The 16,158-nt window shown below is 37.9% G+C and overlaps 2 protein-coding genes across 2 annotated transcripts; both read right to left on the bottom strand.

The window, feature by feature from the left end:
- Positions 1-681: 681 nt before the first annotated feature.
- Positions 682-3,482, bottom strand: LOC106941362 (heat shock 70 kDa protein 12A-like). Its single transcript, XM_015024350.1, has 4 exons — positions 3,145-3,482; positions 2,191-2,415; positions 1,947-2,118; positions 682-1,822 (listed from the first exon to the last, which is right to left on the bottom strand). The coding sequence occupies exons 1-4, from the start codon at positions 3,424-3,426 to the stop codon at positions 795-797; spliced, it is 1,707 nt and encodes a 568-aa protein (XP_014879836.1). The 5' UTR covers positions 3,427-3,482; the 3' UTR covers positions 682-794.
- A 2,416-nt stretch (positions 3,483-5,898) lies between these two features.
- LOC106941361 (heat shock 70 kDa protein 12A-like) lies at positions 5,899-13,458 on the bottom strand. Its single transcript, XM_015024349.1, has 5 exons — positions 13,027-13,458; positions 12,247-12,534; positions 12,001-12,172; positions 9,960-10,073; positions 5,899-6,980 (listed from the first exon to the last, which is right to left on the bottom strand). The coding sequence occupies exons 1-5, from the start codon at positions 13,456-13,458 to the stop codon at positions 6,322-6,324; spliced, it is 1,665 nt and encodes a 554-aa protein (XP_014879835.1). The 3' UTR covers positions 5,899-6,321.
- Positions 13,459-16,158: the final 2,700 nt, after the last annotated feature.

The raw sequence follows: 16,158 nt of genomic DNA on the forward strand, positions 1-16,158 counted from the left end.
TGTGAATCAATGAGTAATAAAACAGTTAATCAGTAAAGAAGTGGATATCCCCCTTGTTTGGCAAAACCAAACTTCCAAAAGAACAACTTATTACAAATGTGCCACTGGTATAATTGGGATGGAGGTAAAAGAGAAGAAGACAAAAGTTTTTCAAACATGATGTTTGGAACATGATTTATTAATACATTGCAGCAAGCAAAAGACAAAGACAAAAGCAAAGCTATAAAACAGAAAACAGGTTTGTGCTAAATAATAATATACTCAAATCAATGCATTCATCATTTTCTAAATGTGAAAAGTGAAAATGTGAAACTGAACATAAAACAAGTTGATCTAGCCATCCATCCATTTTCTTTACACCCTTGTCCCTTAGTGGGGTCGGGAGGGGTGCTGGTGCCTCTCCAGCTAACGTTCCGGGCGAGAGGCGGGGTCACCCTGGACAGGTCGCCAGTCTGTCGCAGGGCAACACAGAGACACACTCACACCTAGGGGCAATTTGGAGAGGCCAATTAACCTAACAGTCATGTTTTTGGACTGTGGGAGGAAACCGGAGTACCCGGAGAAAACCTGTGCATGCACAGGGAGAACATGCAAACTCCATGCAGAAAGACTGGGGCCGGGAATCGAACCCAGAACCTTCTTGCTGCAAGGCAACAGCTCTACCAACTGCGCCACCAAAACAAGCTGATATTAATTACAAATAAGATAAAAGCACCATGGCCTATAATGTAAAAGAGCCTCCAAACATTTCTTCCTTTTTAACTGTAAACAGCTGCAGTGATATTATAAATGTTTTAGAAGTTGTTGAACTCAAACTTAAGTGACCTTTTCTCTCCAGTACTCAGGTCAGTCCCTGTAGCTGTTATCTCTGTGGAGCCAAACTTTAGTTCCACTTTCACTTTTCGTTCTTTGTTTCTTTCAGGATCACAGAGTTTAACTGTAAATGAACCTACTTCTTCCACCCCCCAATCATCTACATATCTTGGGTTTTTTCTTTCAGTCTTAAACAATCTAACACTCATCTCTTTCTGTTGTGGATCTACTGCATTAAGGAGATGCTCTCTGGTTTCATCCCAGCCCACATCTTCACCTTCTTCTAGCAGTATTTTAAAAATGTCCTGACACCACTCCTTTCCATCAGCTGTGAGTTTCTTCTCTTGTTTATGTTCAAACTCATCAAACCGTCTTAACACGGCCACCCCATAAGTGAAGCGAGTTTTCCGAGATGCCACTATCTTTGGGTTTCTTCCAAACTCTACAGCTCCTTTTAAGATCACTTCCTGAGGTCTAACAGGACACAGGATTTTATATTCTTCTCCAAACTCTTTATTAATGTGCTGCCGCAGTATTTGACTTTCTGCGAACCCCCCCACTAAGAGAATGTAACGAATGTCAAGATCTTCTTTTAATATTTCTCTGAGACTCTGAGTGATGCCCTGAAGACTCTCATCAAAGAAAGATCTTAGTTTCTTTTTAGATATTTTAATGACTCCTTCATTCCACGAAGCTCCTTCTATTGACTCAAAGAACGTTTCTATGTCTTTCTTTTTCTGAGCCAGTTTTCCCAGATTAAATGAACATGTGATCTGAATATCCTCATCTACCTTTTTGAGACAAGTAAAATCATACATCATCTTCTGAACCTCACTGGGATATTTTTCCTCATATTCATCCCAGACTCCATCAGTGAATATTTCTCTGAGGAACTTTTTAAACTTTCTGTCCACAGTTTGTCCTCCCATGTTGTTTCCAGAGGCCTTGTGCAGCTCCTTCAGGGCTCCTCCACCCAGGACTTTATGAACAGTGATGTCAATGGTTCCTCCTGAAACCCACAAGATGTGATAAAACTTTCCATATACTGTAGATCACTTGTTATAGTCTTCCACAACAATACTGTTACTATGAAAAGATTTACTATAGACTCCATCATATTTATAGTCAGTTACCTCCACAATCAACAATGATGTACTGAGTTCCTGGAGTCTGATCCAGAGAGTCTCTGCTGTGGTTCTTTGTGATGAAACCATCAGCTGGAAGCTTCTTACACCAGACTGAAGCAGCTTCTGGTTCCAGTGCGATCACCAGTTTGTCTTCATCTCCTTCAGTTATAATTCCTGCCTGGAAAATTAATATAATATAATCAATGCTGAACATTTCAGAACTTCGTTGGTCTCTGAATCCTGAAGTTACCTGAGTTGCAGCTTCTCTCATGAACTGTTTAGCTGAAGGATTCCAGATGGCAGGAACAGTCAGGACCCAGGTGAAGTCAGAGGCTTTGAACGGTACACCTGATGTGGTGGAACCGATTGTTCTCAGTGCGTCATCCTTCAGGAATCTCAGGGATTCAGTGAAAACCTTCAGAGCCGTCATTTCCTTATTGTTTGTTGCTTTAATCTTAAGGTCCTTGTTAAGATCCTATAAGATCACAATTATATGAAAAATATTGATTAAACATGTATAAAATGGAGTTCTTTTCTACGTCATTGAAAATAACATAAAATCATCCAATGCAGTATTTTGGGGAACTTTTTCAGTGGTATTGTAACATTTTTATAAAGCTTTAGTGGTTTATTACTTTACATATATTATTGTACTGTAATGAAGCTATAACCCAAAATCTAACAAACACACTGGTTTCATTTCCTGGTTTGTTAGTTAGGCAGATTTTCCACAGATATTTTTTTTTATAATATTACTTTTATGATAAAATTTTGGTTTTACATTGGGAACTATTTTGTGACACCAATATCAAAATTACTTTAAGTTGTAATTTCCAGCAACAAAAATAGTTTCAGCTCAACTTCTCTGCTAACAATTAACAGCAAGTTATGTAATTTTATAAATTGTGTTTTTTGCGATTATACTCAAGTCACAATAAGCTTTGATTTTAGTTTGTGTGGAAAAGTCAGGAGTTAAGACCTTCCTTAATGTACTAAACTAAAGAAGATTTTAATTTAGTAAGACCTTCCTAAATTAAGGTCTTACTTGTCCACCAGATGTATAAATAAAGGTATGATATACAGTTGTACATTATACCTTTATTCATTTAGGACCTACACAGACATTTACCCAATGTTTGTTGCTCAATAACTCTGAACAGAAATAATATAGCCATTAAAACTAAATATTTAAATCTTTACTTACTTTACCATACAGGGCCATTTTGAATTCTCCAAAGAAATAATGTCTCTTTGCTTCCTCTCCTCTCATGTTGATGTATGCTGCTTTGGCTTCATAACCAAAGCTCAGAAATTTTCCATTTTCATCAAACAGGATGCAGGTTGGAGTCTTTGGGGTGTCCAGTCCTTGTCCTGCTCCCCATCTCTTTAATTTGGGATCACTTTCTTCCTCTGTTGTAGTGATACTGAAGGCATATCCACTGTAAGTGGTACCAAAGTCTATGGCTATAACATAGGAGTCACCCATTGTAGAATCATGTTCTGCAAGTCAGGATGAAACCAGAATACTAGTGGGAGCACAAACAGCTTGTTTTTCCTGTCAGCTCCACCTACCTGCTGTTTATCTGCTCAGACTGGAAAGGTTGGTTTCACATGTAGAGATTTCAGTCTAAAGAGATTTATATACTCAAATTAATGTCTGACATTTATTTTTACTGAGCATAGAATTGTGTATAAATATCACATAACGACTTGTGATATTGTGAGACTGTTGTTTAGAGATCAGACATCATTAAGGTTCCTCAGTGGAAACAAAACTCTCCGTGTCGATACAGTGGGCGGTGTGGACATTCTGTCTGTTTCACAAAAGCTGTGGATGCTTTTCTGCTTGTTTTTCCTTGTTTATTGCACTTCAGACTATCTTCCTTCTGTTGTCTCCTCTTTGTGATGGGGTGTGAAGTTTAAAACTCCTCCCCAAGGGATCATGATACAACAAAAGAGATCAGTTTATTTCTGTTTTCTGTGTTAGATCTGGATTTTGGCTATTCTGACTTGGGCTGCTTGCAGGTTCAAATTATCAAATTGTGTAACTTGATCCTGAGTAGCCATTGCCTCAACAATGGCTGCTCTTCCTAGAATCCACATCATAAAAACATAATTTACATAATTTATGACAAAAACAGCTATACAACTTTAGTAATGCAGCATGTTAATTCATTCATGGATGTACAATTGCATCTATAAATGTATAATTATAGCACTTAATGTGATAAAATAATTTAACAAAGTTCTTTTAAATGTTCTAGCATTTGTTACTTTAAAAAAAAAAGATGATCAAAAGGTTTTTGTCACCTGCTGCTGGGCCTCTCCTGTTTAGGTGGAGTAATTCAGCAGGTCTGGTATGTATAAGCTGTTATTTCTTTTGTACTAGTTTTTGAATTTATAGGGTCAATATTTGGTAAAATCGACTTCATTGAGTTTTCCATCATGTTATAATGATATTTCATCACCCAAAACATACCTGAAGTGTTGATTTCATGTTTGAGAAATCCTTTAATCTCCATGGCAACCATTCAGCTGTGCAAAATGCCTGAATGAATCTAGAAACACCTTTGAGGTGTAGCGCCTCCTTAGAGTTAGTTTCCAAGTTTCCACCTCACAGAGCAATCCTCCCCTGCGACTCCCACATTCAGCTCCTTCAGACTAGTCAGCAGATATTAGCAAACATCTGGTGGAGCTGTGCATCTGCTGAGCTCATTATAGGAGCTACTTCACATTGAAATGCTGGTAAAAACGTTAAAGTGTTAATAGAGGAGCCATGTGGTGATGATGTCCTGAAGGCGGAGTTTCAGAAAGAGCAGGAGATTTTAAAGAGACAGAGACCCAATTTAAAGGCACTAAATTAGGAAGTACATTTTCTTTTAAGCATTATTTACTATATAAAGCCTTTTTATAACAATTGAAGCTAACAGTTACTTGATTGCACTATAACGCTGCACTATGTGCATTATGTGCATGGAAAACATAATAAACTACCATTTTATTAAGTGCAGATTTTCACTTTCAGATTGTGAAGGAACAAATGTTTCCAAATGACAAACTTTAGTGATATCATAATGGAAATTGTTGGAGCCAAATACAGTCAAGAACAGAGTCTGATTTAATAAAACAAAACTGACTAAACAAGGGCATAAATCCCCCAAAATCCAAGTTTAAACCTGAAACAAAAGGTAAGCAAAAAACCATAGATTGATGATAGACAAAAGATGAAGCACCATAGTTACATGAGATATATTCATAAATCAGCCATAATCTATCAGCCAAACACACAAGACATTTGTGTCTAATTTAGACACTGAAGCGACAATCCCCTTGTAAATGGTTATGTATGTGGCGATAATTGGGGAAATTATGGTTGCTGATTTTACAGAAGAGTTATGGATTCAACACACTGGAATGACACACAATGTTTTATGGACTGTGTGATGCTACGAGAGACCTGGTGGAGTTAAGCTGCACATAGTCAGAAAACAAACTAAAACAAACCATCATCCTCTTACTACTTACTCCTATTGTTTTCTTTGTCATTTTCACCAGTAGTAACAGCCGATTGTTGATCACATGACTTGTGCGATGAGAAGAAAGTGTTTCAATAGAGCTGAAAATCAATCTCCTAGTGCAAAAACGTTTTACAGAAAAACATGTTTTTTCAAAATTGTCTTTCCATCAAGCTAATTTATTTTCTTAATTTCAATTTCCACAATTTTTTGTTTAATGGATGCACAACTAATTATTGACAATCAAAGTGAAATACATACTACAGAAATTGCATGTAGTCAGAACAACTGAGAGGGAAAACCAGAGAACAGAATCAAGACATTTCCTCATCATCTCCATCTTCAGTTACATCAAACAATTGGGTTTTGTAAAACTTTTATTGGTTAATTATAACAATCATGTACAAATAATGTATTTTAAACCTGTTTTATAGATCACTTTGGTCAAATTAACATAAATCCAATCTTAACATGTCACATCAAGTTTAAAAAGAAGTTCAAGCATCAGTTATGCCCAGACATACAAACGGTTTAGCCACTAAAGAGTGATACATAAATCAACTGAAAGTTTTATGAGGCTGTAGCTACTTTTAACATAAATCTAAGTCTTAATTATATGCAATAGTTCTCCAGCAGAAAACAGTAACTGTACAGATTGTATTGTTTGAACAATTTTCAGCAGCAGATGGTTGTTAATTCTGACAAAATGCCTCTTATTTCCTTAATTTGATCAAATCCAATGACACATGCATCTGTGTTAAGTGTGTTAATGAAGAGGCTGACCAAAAAAAACCTTCTGCTGTTTTCCCAAATGCTGAAGACGGTTACCAGAAAATATGGTGAAAGTAGAGTAAGAAAATAATTTTTCACTCTTTAAATTTTTCACAAAAGAAATTGAACCAAGCTGGACGTTTCCTCTGAGGCTCCACCATCTCTGGGTTTCTCCCCAGCTCTACGGCTCCTTTCAGAATCGCTTCCTGGGGTCTAAGAGGACACAGGACTTTATACTGACGTCCAAACTGATCAGTGATGTGCTGACGTAGAATCTGGCTCTCAGCCAATCCTCCCACTAACACAATAAACCCAATGTTGAGATTTTTGGGTTTTTTTACTATTTCTCTGAGACTCTCAGTGATTCCCTGCAGACTCTCATCATAGAAAGATCTCAGTTTCTCTCTGGAGATTCTGATAGATCCATCATCCCAGGAAGCTCCTTCCACTGAATCAAAGAAAGTTTCAATATCTTTCTGTTTCTCAGCCAACATCCCCAGGTTAAATGGGCAACGGATCTGAATATCTTTATCTAAATGTTTCAGAGAAATAAAATCATACATCATTTTCTGAACCTCGCTGGGGAAACCTTGTTCATATTCATCCCAGACTCCATTAGAGAAAATTTCTTTAAGAAACAATTTAAATTTTCTGTCCACAGTTTGTCCTCCCAGGTGGTTCTTAGGGGCCTCAAAAAGCTTCTTCAGGGATCCTCCCTCCAGAACTTTGTGAACAGTGAAGTCAATTGTTTCATCTGTTTAAAGACAGTAAGAAAATTGATTAATGGATAAATCTAAATAAAAAAGGATTTACACATTCAACACTCAAAAAATAACATTGATAAAAGTCTTGGTATTTTTTCTGTCAATGAAAGGTTTCTTAGGTTTGTCTCCTGTAAAATTAATCAACCTTGTCTTCCTTGTTTTGAAAACTCAAAAAGAGGAAGACAGAGGAAGCAAGTTGCTTCCTCTGAGATCCACAGTGCATCCAGAAAGTATTCACACTTTTCACATTTTGTTGTTAACAGCTTCATTCAAAACTGTATTAACTTCATTCCCCAAAACTATATGCACAAATAACCCATTATGGCAATGAGGAAAAAGGCTTTTAAGATCATTGGAAACTTACCAAAATAGAAAACTCAGAAATCACATTTACATCAGTATCACAAACTTTTCTTAATACCTTGTTGATCCACCTTTGGCAGCAGTTACAGCCTCTCCATATCTTCATATATCTACATATGTACCTATGTATCTATATATCTACATATATATCTATGTATAGATATAAACCGCATATGATTTATAGATATAGATACATTTATAGATATAGATGTATATAAGGTAAAGGGTAAATGGATTGAACTTATATTGCTTTTTCATCCATTTTGACCTCTCAAAGCGTTTTACACTAGAGTCACATTCACCCATTTGTATTTATACACTGATGCACAGATTGGTAGGCAACATGGAGTTAAGGGCCTTAACCAGGGGCACATTGACATGTGACATGAGGAATTTGAAATCAAACCTACAACCTTCCTATCACAAGACAACTACTCTACCCATAGAGCCACAGACTCAAATTCAGGGCCATATAATACAGTTAAAAAATCAGTTTTCTATATCCTGAAGAACATTTCTGGAATTAAAGAACTAATGTCTCAGCATGATCTCGAAGATGTCACTTTATGATCCATTTTTATCTTTAGTTGCACTGATCACTGCAACAGCATCTTCACAGGTCTGCCTAAAAAAATCAATCCTCCAGATGCAGCTGATCCAGAACGCTGCTGCTCACTTTCTGACTAAAACCAGTAAGTTGGAGCACATCACACCAGTTTTAAAATCCCTACTCTGGCTCCCTGTAGCTCAGAGAATAGACTTTAAAATACTGTTTATAAATCATTGATCAGTTTAGCACCACAATAAATTAAAGATCTGCTGTTGTATCAACCTTCCAGACCTCTCAGGTCTTCTGGTTCTGCTCTGCATCCCCAGAACAGCATTTAGCTGTGGAGAATCAGTATTCAGCTTCCACGTGTAGTGGGTTGAAAAATACTAAAAAAAAAAAAAAAAAAAAAAAACAAAATAATAATAATAATAATAATAATAATAATAATAACCCCTATTTTTGAACTGGTCTTGGTTTCTGTCTTTGTTTCTTTCTGCTTTTTTTCTCATACATATGTGTTGTGTGCATGCAGCTTCTTGCCAGTGGGGGCGCTCTCGTGCCACTGTGGGTGTAACAGGGAGAACGGGTTTTCTGACTCTGGGCATGCGCAGCTCAGAATAAACGAGCTCTTACTGGAGTAACATTATAGCAACTTGCTTCCTCTGAGATCCACAGGTCTGAAAAAAGACAACCCTGATGAGCCCATAAAATACTGGTTTAAAATGTATATTAAGATTTGTAGTGTTTCATATAATTTATATGTGTAATTTGGACAGTTTTATACTAACCTTTGATCTGTAGATAGCTTGCTTTATGTTCTTGGATCCTTTGTAATTTTGGATTTATTTAAATAACTTAATCAGTCACTATTATATTTGTATTTGGGCACTATTGCCATATTGGTATTTGGTAATATTTGGTGCAGTATTTTCTTTCTCATAAATGTGTATTTTTTGTGATAAGCTTAATCTCCTCTATAACTGCTGTGACAGTTGTAACAGTCAAACATTGTTTACTGTGTATTTGTAGATGTAATGTTTTTCTCAGTTTGGTTATGTTAACTTAGGATCAGATTTTCTTCATGTTTTCCTTCTTTGTAAGGACTCCAGATGTTGTTAATTGAATTTAAATTGTATTATAATTATATTTTTTCTCTTTTCTTTAATTGAAAATGTGTGGCTATTATTTTATTTGTGCATTTTATTTTATTTTTTATTTTATTGTGAAGATTCCAGATGTTGTTACACAGGATTCTTCTCCCTGTGTGACACTTGATGCTGGCTCAGATTCCCCTGGATCTGGTGCCGGTAACACATGCACCACAAATCTGGAACAAATTTCCAGAAAACTGCAACAGAGCTAAATTAACATTATGATGTGTAACAATGACACTTGATCAAATGTAATGCTTTACTTGTTCACTCTCTATAACTGTATTTTTTGCTTTTTTATGAAGTAAAGCTCTTTGAACTGCCTTGTTGCTGAAATGTTCTATACAAATAAACTTGTTTGATTGATTGACTGATTGATTAAAAAACATCTAATCACAGTGTGATCACGCTCTAACAGAGATTTCTGGAGAGTATTTGCTCTCCAACAGGCTCCCCAGAAAAAAGGACAAACCATTTCTGACACTTTCTTTGTGTCAGGTTTCAGCAAAACGACAGGACAAACTCAGGATTTGCTCAAACAATCTTGGTTCTGAACAGGGTTGGTCCTTGGACTAAGTTGCGGTTGTAAGTTGACTCAGGATAACAGCTATCTGGCTTTCTGAAGCCGAAAGCCCAGGTTATGCACAGAGTTACCCCAGGACTTACTCAGGATTTTCATTTATCCTGCTTTTTGAAACGCGGTCCTGTTGGTTCCAAACTTCTAAAATTCAATTATTTGTAAAGCACATTTCAGCAACAAGGCAGTTCAAAGTGTTTTACATCATAAAAACACAATACAGTCATACAAGACACCACACAATGTAAAGATGCCATCATGACAAATCAAAATGTTGGTTAGTGTTTAACTTGTCAAATGTTTGAATAATCATGAGTGACATACTTACCTCCACAGTCGACAACAACATATACTTCTCCGTTTCTGTCTTGGTGGTTAAGCAGGTCTATGGTTTCTTCTTGTTTCATCTCAATATCTACTGCCACCTGACTTCTTGGTGGGCCTGTAGAAACAAAGAATCTGCATCAGAAGCTCCATTAAACAACCAGATAACAGCTAATAGGCGTGTTAATCAGAAGCCTGTTAGCAACATGTTTTCTCCATTATTGCTGTTTTATATCAACTTCCTCAGTATCACCAAAAGTTTGCTAAAACATAATTTCTTCCAATTTCCCAGTTGAGCATTGCTTAAAGATTTTAGAGAGTTTGTACAAAGGGTAAGTTAATTAAAAATGACTTTTGGGTCACATTTTTAGAGTGAAACTTTTCACCCTCACCAGATCTGTAAAAAGAAATTTTGGCAGGACAAAATCTATGGGCCAGCATAGTGAGATGTTCGGATATTTTGTCATTTCTTTCCAGTACAATCGACAAAACACATATCTTCCTAGTTTTGTTGCAATTATGCCATAATATTTAGCTGCAGAGTCTACAGCGCATGCGGGACACTTTCAGGTCATTGGCCCGTTCAGACTGCAGAACACATATAGGTCGCATTATATGTTGCAGCCCGGCAAAGACAATCCAATTTGACAAAAATCGGAATTGCGTCACTTCAGGCTGCAGCGTGAATGCACCCTAAATTTTTTCACACCCTCATCATGTCTTTGTCAAAGCCAAAGCCTGCAGTTCATGTTTTGGAGAAATAATTAAATGTTGATGACTTTTGAGGATATTTTTAAATGTTTTTTGTGGAATCCTTTATGCGGCCCAGCCGCACCCAGACGCTGCCTCCAGCGGCTCCCAGGTAAATTGAGTTTGAGACCCCTGGTTTAGACATTTGCAGAGGTGCCTGATTATAGTGCATCTGCTATAATCAGGTTTAGCAGAGATATACCTTAATAGAGGTATGCCTCTAAAAATGTGGCAGGTATAGAGTGAGAGTCATTACTGTCCATTATTTGCAATAATATTTATATCATATTAATATAAATGAGTAGATAGTGAATGTATTCACTTGATAACGTAGCTAATAGAAAACTAGTTTAGATCACATTACTGCGTTTTTTTTTCTGCATTTCACTCACCGATGACTTACGATATATATTTGTTAGGGTTACATCCTAGTGAGGTTTTCACATCCTTTTATTTTAGTTCTCTTTATTTTGTGTGCGTGTTAGCTTATTGTTTGGGTGAGGATAGGTTCAGTTTCATGGTTTATGTTTAAACAATAAAATATTAAAATCACAAAAACACATCGGGTTTGATGGTTCTTAGTCTAAAAAACACTGAATGTCGTCAAATTTCAGAGTATTTATGTGAGTTTTGACACTTTGTAGTTTGATTTTGTTCACAGAAAAAAGTTTGCGTTGCTGCCGCAGTTTCATGCCAGCGAAAAAGTGTGCGTATATTTACGCAAACCTTGACGCAAAGTTAATTTTTCTACATCCTGACTTGTGCATAAAATAACATTTTTTGTGTGTACACAAGCTTTATGCATGAGGCCACTGATGGCAGTTTTAGCTGCTAAGTGTGACACAACCAGTGATTTGGCAATTAAAATGATTATTTGTATTTACTAAGGTTATATTTAACTGATCAAATTCTTTTGATGGTCTAAAACATTTCAGAACCAACATAAAACAAATACAAGTATATTGGTATTGTTTATCAATCAGATTAGTTCAAACAGATCATTTAAAGCAGGGGGGCCAAAGGGCCGACAGCCTGCATGTTTTAGTTCTCTCCCTGCTTCAGCACACCTGCATCGAATGATGGCTCATTAGAAGGTCTAAGAAGAACATTGACATGCTGAAGAGGTTGTTACTACCACCATGGAGAGAACTAAAACATGCAGGATGCTGACCCAAGAGGACCCACTTTGGACACCCCTGATGTAAAGGATCCAGTCATTCCTTGTCCTATAAACAGACTAAAACCTGTTAAATGTTCAATGTTTGTATGCCAGAGGTTGTAGATTCACACAGTACCGTTACAGCTGGTATCAGGTTCTGCTGCTCCTGCAGGCTGATCCTGTGAGTTTCTGCTGTGGTTCTGTGTGATGAAACCATCAGGTTGAAGCTTCAAACTCCAGGTCAAAGCTGCTTCTGACTCCAAAACAAACATCAGTTTGCCTTTTGTTCCTTTTGTTACAAGACCAGCCTGGAGAACAAATTAAAAGTCTCATTGTTCTGAACATTTCAGAGTTAAGCTGCTCTCTGAAATTATAATATTACCTTGGTTGCAGAATCTCTCATAAACAGTTTAGCTGGATGACCCCAGTTGGTAGGAACAGTTAGGACCCAGGTGAAGTCAGAGGCCTTAAACTCGCCCTCTTTGGCCTGGGCTTTGATGGTTTCCAGAGCGTCATTCTTCAGATATCCAAGAACTTCTGTGAAGACCTTGAAGACCTTAATGGACTTATCATTGGCTGCTTTGATTGTCTGATTCCTGAGGTCCTGGAAATATGTTGTAGTAGTTAGATTGTATTTACACACAGATTTTGTTGTCAGATTTAAAGTAGACTACACTGGCAGCCCTATATAGAACTATACACCTATAAAGATCTTCAAAGCCACTTAAACTCTTGTTCCTACAATCTGGTTAGATCTGGTAATTTTCTCTTTACTTCACAAATAATACTTTTTGTTGGTTTAGCATATACAATCCCACTAACACACAGAGGAACTTTTGAGTGTAAAATATAATTGTTTGGGCCCCCCAGTGCAGCTGCGGTTACAATTTTTTCAGTCTGTCTGACCCATAGAAAGCGTCACAATTTTAAAGGCTTGCATCTGCCTTGCTTTCTTTGGTTCAATACTGATAATTAGCACAATATTTACTGCTNTTAAACATGCATCTGCAGAATTCCACTCGCTGCTCAGGGGGTAACTTACTAAGCAGGCGAGCAACATGTGAGCCACAGTATAGCTCCACCTCTCCCTCAGGACTGAGCGTCTTCAGCATGCCAACCAGTGACTGAATCTGGAGAGAGAGTGAAGGTAGGCTTCAGCTACCAATCTGGCATCCTCCAACTTTAGACAGTCCACTAAAACTTGATATTTGAAAACCTCTGGACTGTCAGGTGGTAGTAAGTTCTCCAGAGCCATCTTCAGGTGTGCAAACTCACCAGGGTCTCTGTGAAATTGGTTAGGGATGGTTGAACGAGGACCATGATAGGCTGTATCCGAGCTGAAACTCTGATAGGGTGGCCCAGGATTTGGAGAGGTTGCTTGGAGGGCACGAGGAGCCTGCGGAAGAGGTGCTTGCTGTATTGGTTGCTGAGGGGGAGCAGCCTGAATGCTCATAGGCCTGTAATTGGTTGTGGAGCTAAATCTCGGAGTGGGAGTAGCTGAAGGATGTGCTGATGTGTACTGCAGTGGGTTTACTAGAGGAACCTGACTGCTGGTTTGATAGTTGTTCCTTGTCTGTTGATAACCTGAGGCCATTTGTATTGCTGGTTGAGCTGATGACTGACTGTGTTTGGTTAGCAGAGCCTCCCCTTTCAAAATCTGAAGCTCACTCATCATTTTGTCCAGGGGTTCCAGGATCAGTGTTTCTTCCTCATCCTCAGTCAGTCAAGCAGGTGGTGGTGGCGGTGGCCACTCCTCATCCTCATTATTGACAGTTGGGTCAGAAGGCTGGAAGCATGCTGCTCCTTTAAGCTGTTCTTGCTGAGCCTCATGGGCAACACTCATTATCCGTAACATGTCGGTCTGTATAGCTCTTAAATGTGCCAGGTCTGCTGAAATGCGCTGCTGTGACTGCTGAAGGAGTAATCTTTCATGCTGGAGCTCTTCTAACTCTGATCTTAGAGCCATAGCTTCATTCGAGGTGGGAGGTAAGGTACTGTGGGGGGTAGGATGTCTCCATAACCTTGCCGGCCTTCCCTCAAGGACTAGCGATTGGACTGCTCCTCTTTGAACCGTAGCAGACTCCCTCCTGCATAATGTGTGATAGGTTCGCTGAGAATCGATGCCTCAGCAGCTGTTGGGGAAGCATATGACAAGGTGAGGGGGTCTTCTCGGCCAGTCCATCCTGTGTAGCCATCCTTCCTCTATCCACTTTGTGTTGGTAAGAGTTGAGACCATTGAAATCGAGCTCATAATCTTCATAACGTTGTGGGAGACAAATCTGATGTTTAGGACGTGCACCACTTCTGAAGTCCTGATTTTCATCCGTCTTTACTAGGGTAAGGCAGTGAATCCAACTTGAAGGACCATTAATGTAGGTGAGTTTGCTCTAAAGTTGAAGGACTGTTAGGCACTGTTCAGATTTGTCACTGCTCTCAACCTGGAATGTTGACCAGAACACCACTTAGACCAGGATTCAGCTCAGTACCAGAAGTTAGGATGAGGTGCAGCAGATGTTTAATGAAGAGACAAGGCAAGATCCTTTTAACTGTTCTGTATTCCAAACTGTTTGGAAATTTTAAGGAAACTGCCATAATGCCAGTTATATTAATTACTGCAAAGGGTATACTTTTTCATTTGATTTTTTTTTTTACCATTTTTATAACAAAATGTATACATACATAAAATTTTTAAAAGTAATTCTTGTTTGAAGTAATTTTGAATCTAAACCTTCCAAGGCAGAAATAAGTTTGTGCTTAAGTGTATACATAGTTATGAAACAAAGAAGCAAAAAATACAGGAGAGAGCCAAACAGACAAAACTCACCCTTCTCATTTCTGACAGAGCAACCACCTCTGATCCTACTGGAGTCATATATCCGGACATTGTCTGGAGCCAAAAAAGAGAGGGAGAGAGAGAAAAAGGACATTATTACGGAAAAACTAAACAAAAACAAGGAGTTTCACTTTATACATAAAAATGTTATTGCCCCAAAGACATTGTTTCTAGAAGACATCCTTATTAGAAATTTATCTCTCATGTCTATGAGAATCTTGGGTCAAATTTAGACTGTTACTGTGATCATAAATAATGGCAAATGGATTTGGAATGGCATATTGAGGACCACACTTTGGCATCAGTCTTAAAAAAATACTAACATGCATATACTGATATGCAATGTGCACAGAGAGACTCAATTTAAAATAATGTGGATCCTGTGCAGAATGTGCACAGGCTCCACATTATGGTAACACTGAGGGGGTAGGTTAGAGTTAGGTTCGTCGGCCTGTAATAAATGTAATTTAGGTTCGTCGGCCTGTAATAAATGTAATTTAGAGTTTGTAGTGTGCACGCATATGTTTTGAAAATGTGCAAAGATTGAGAAGTTTTGTTGTGATGTACAGGGTGAGGTAACCTCTGATTGGTTATGGCATAGAATTATGACCCCTTCACTACATTTTGGCAGATAAAATGGAACTTGGAACATACAGAACACCAAAAATGATAGGAATAAGTACATATGGTGCAAGGAAGGCCATCTGGCCATTCTTTATATTGCAACATACCCCAACAATTGACTGACTGGTATAAGGAGCATTTGAGAATTCTCCTACTGTAAAATCTAACTTACACACTATAGTATAACAGTGATGGATTAATAAAGATATGGAAACCACTCATAGACAGACTCAGGAGTGCAAATTATATAGAGGATGACGATGTGGTGCCTTTTATTTGGTGTGTTTTCTTCTTTATGCTTCTTGGTTATTGTTTGACCTGTTGTGTATTTACCTGTTCTGCTGAAATTGTTCATGTTATGACAAAAAAAAATCAGAAAGGGCATGGCTTGTCTATATTTGATTCAATTCAGTTTATTTACATAGCACCAATTCACAACAACCATCTCAAGGCACTTTACAAAAAATATATCAATTCAATAACACATACACTATATTACATACAGTATATTACCTGCCTTGACTCACATATGAGTTTAAGTGATATCCCATTCCTAATCCATAGGGTTTGATATGATGTTAATCCACCTTTTGCAGCTATAACAGCTTCAACTCTTCTGGGAAGCTCTGTGCACTGCTCCTGAGCTAATCTGAAGGCCACATGAAGTTTGGAGGTCAGTAGTGACCGACTCTGCAGTTGTTGACCTCTTTGCACTATGCTGACCCCGCTCTGTTAGTTTATGTGGCCTACCGCTTCATGGCTGAGTGGCTGTCATTACCAAACATTTCTGTTTTCTTAGAAAACCCAGCTGACAGTTGAAACTGGAATATTTAGGAG

Source organism: Poecilia latipinna, unplaced genomic scaffold, assembly GCF_001443285.1.
Source record: "Poecilia latipinna isolate Pla-1442-1.1 unplaced genomic scaffold, P_latipinna-1.0 Scaffold3624, whole genome shotgun sequence".
In the NCBI taxonomy this organism is placed as follows: Eukaryota; Metazoa; Chordata; class Actinopteri; order Cyprinodontiformes; family Poeciliidae; genus Poecilia; species Poecilia latipinna.

Coding starts and splice junctions, on each gene's coding strand:
- LOC106941362 (XM_015024350.1), bottom strand. CDS start 3,426: ATGGGTGACTCCTATGTTATAGCCATAGACTTTGGTACCACTTACAGT. Junction 2,119..2,190: donor TGAGAGAAGCTGCAACTCAG/GTAACTTCAGGA, acceptor TTAATTTTCCAG/GCAGGAATTATAACTGAAGG. Junction 1,823..1,946: donor CATCATTGTTGATTGTGGAG/GTAACTGACTAT, acceptor TGTGGGTTTCAG/GAGGAACCATTGACATCACT.
- LOC106941361 (XM_015024349.1), bottom strand. CDS start 13,458: ATGGCCTCAGGTTATCAACAGACAAGGAACAACTATCAAACCAGCAGT. Junction 10,074..12,000: donor ACCTGATACCAGCTGTAACG/GTACTGTGTGAA, acceptor TTGTTTCTACAG/GCCCACCAAGAAGTCAGGTG. Junction 6,981..9,959: donor TGTTGTTGTCGACTGTGGAG/GTAAGTATGTCA, acceptor GTCTTTAAACAG/ATGAAACAATTGACTTCACT.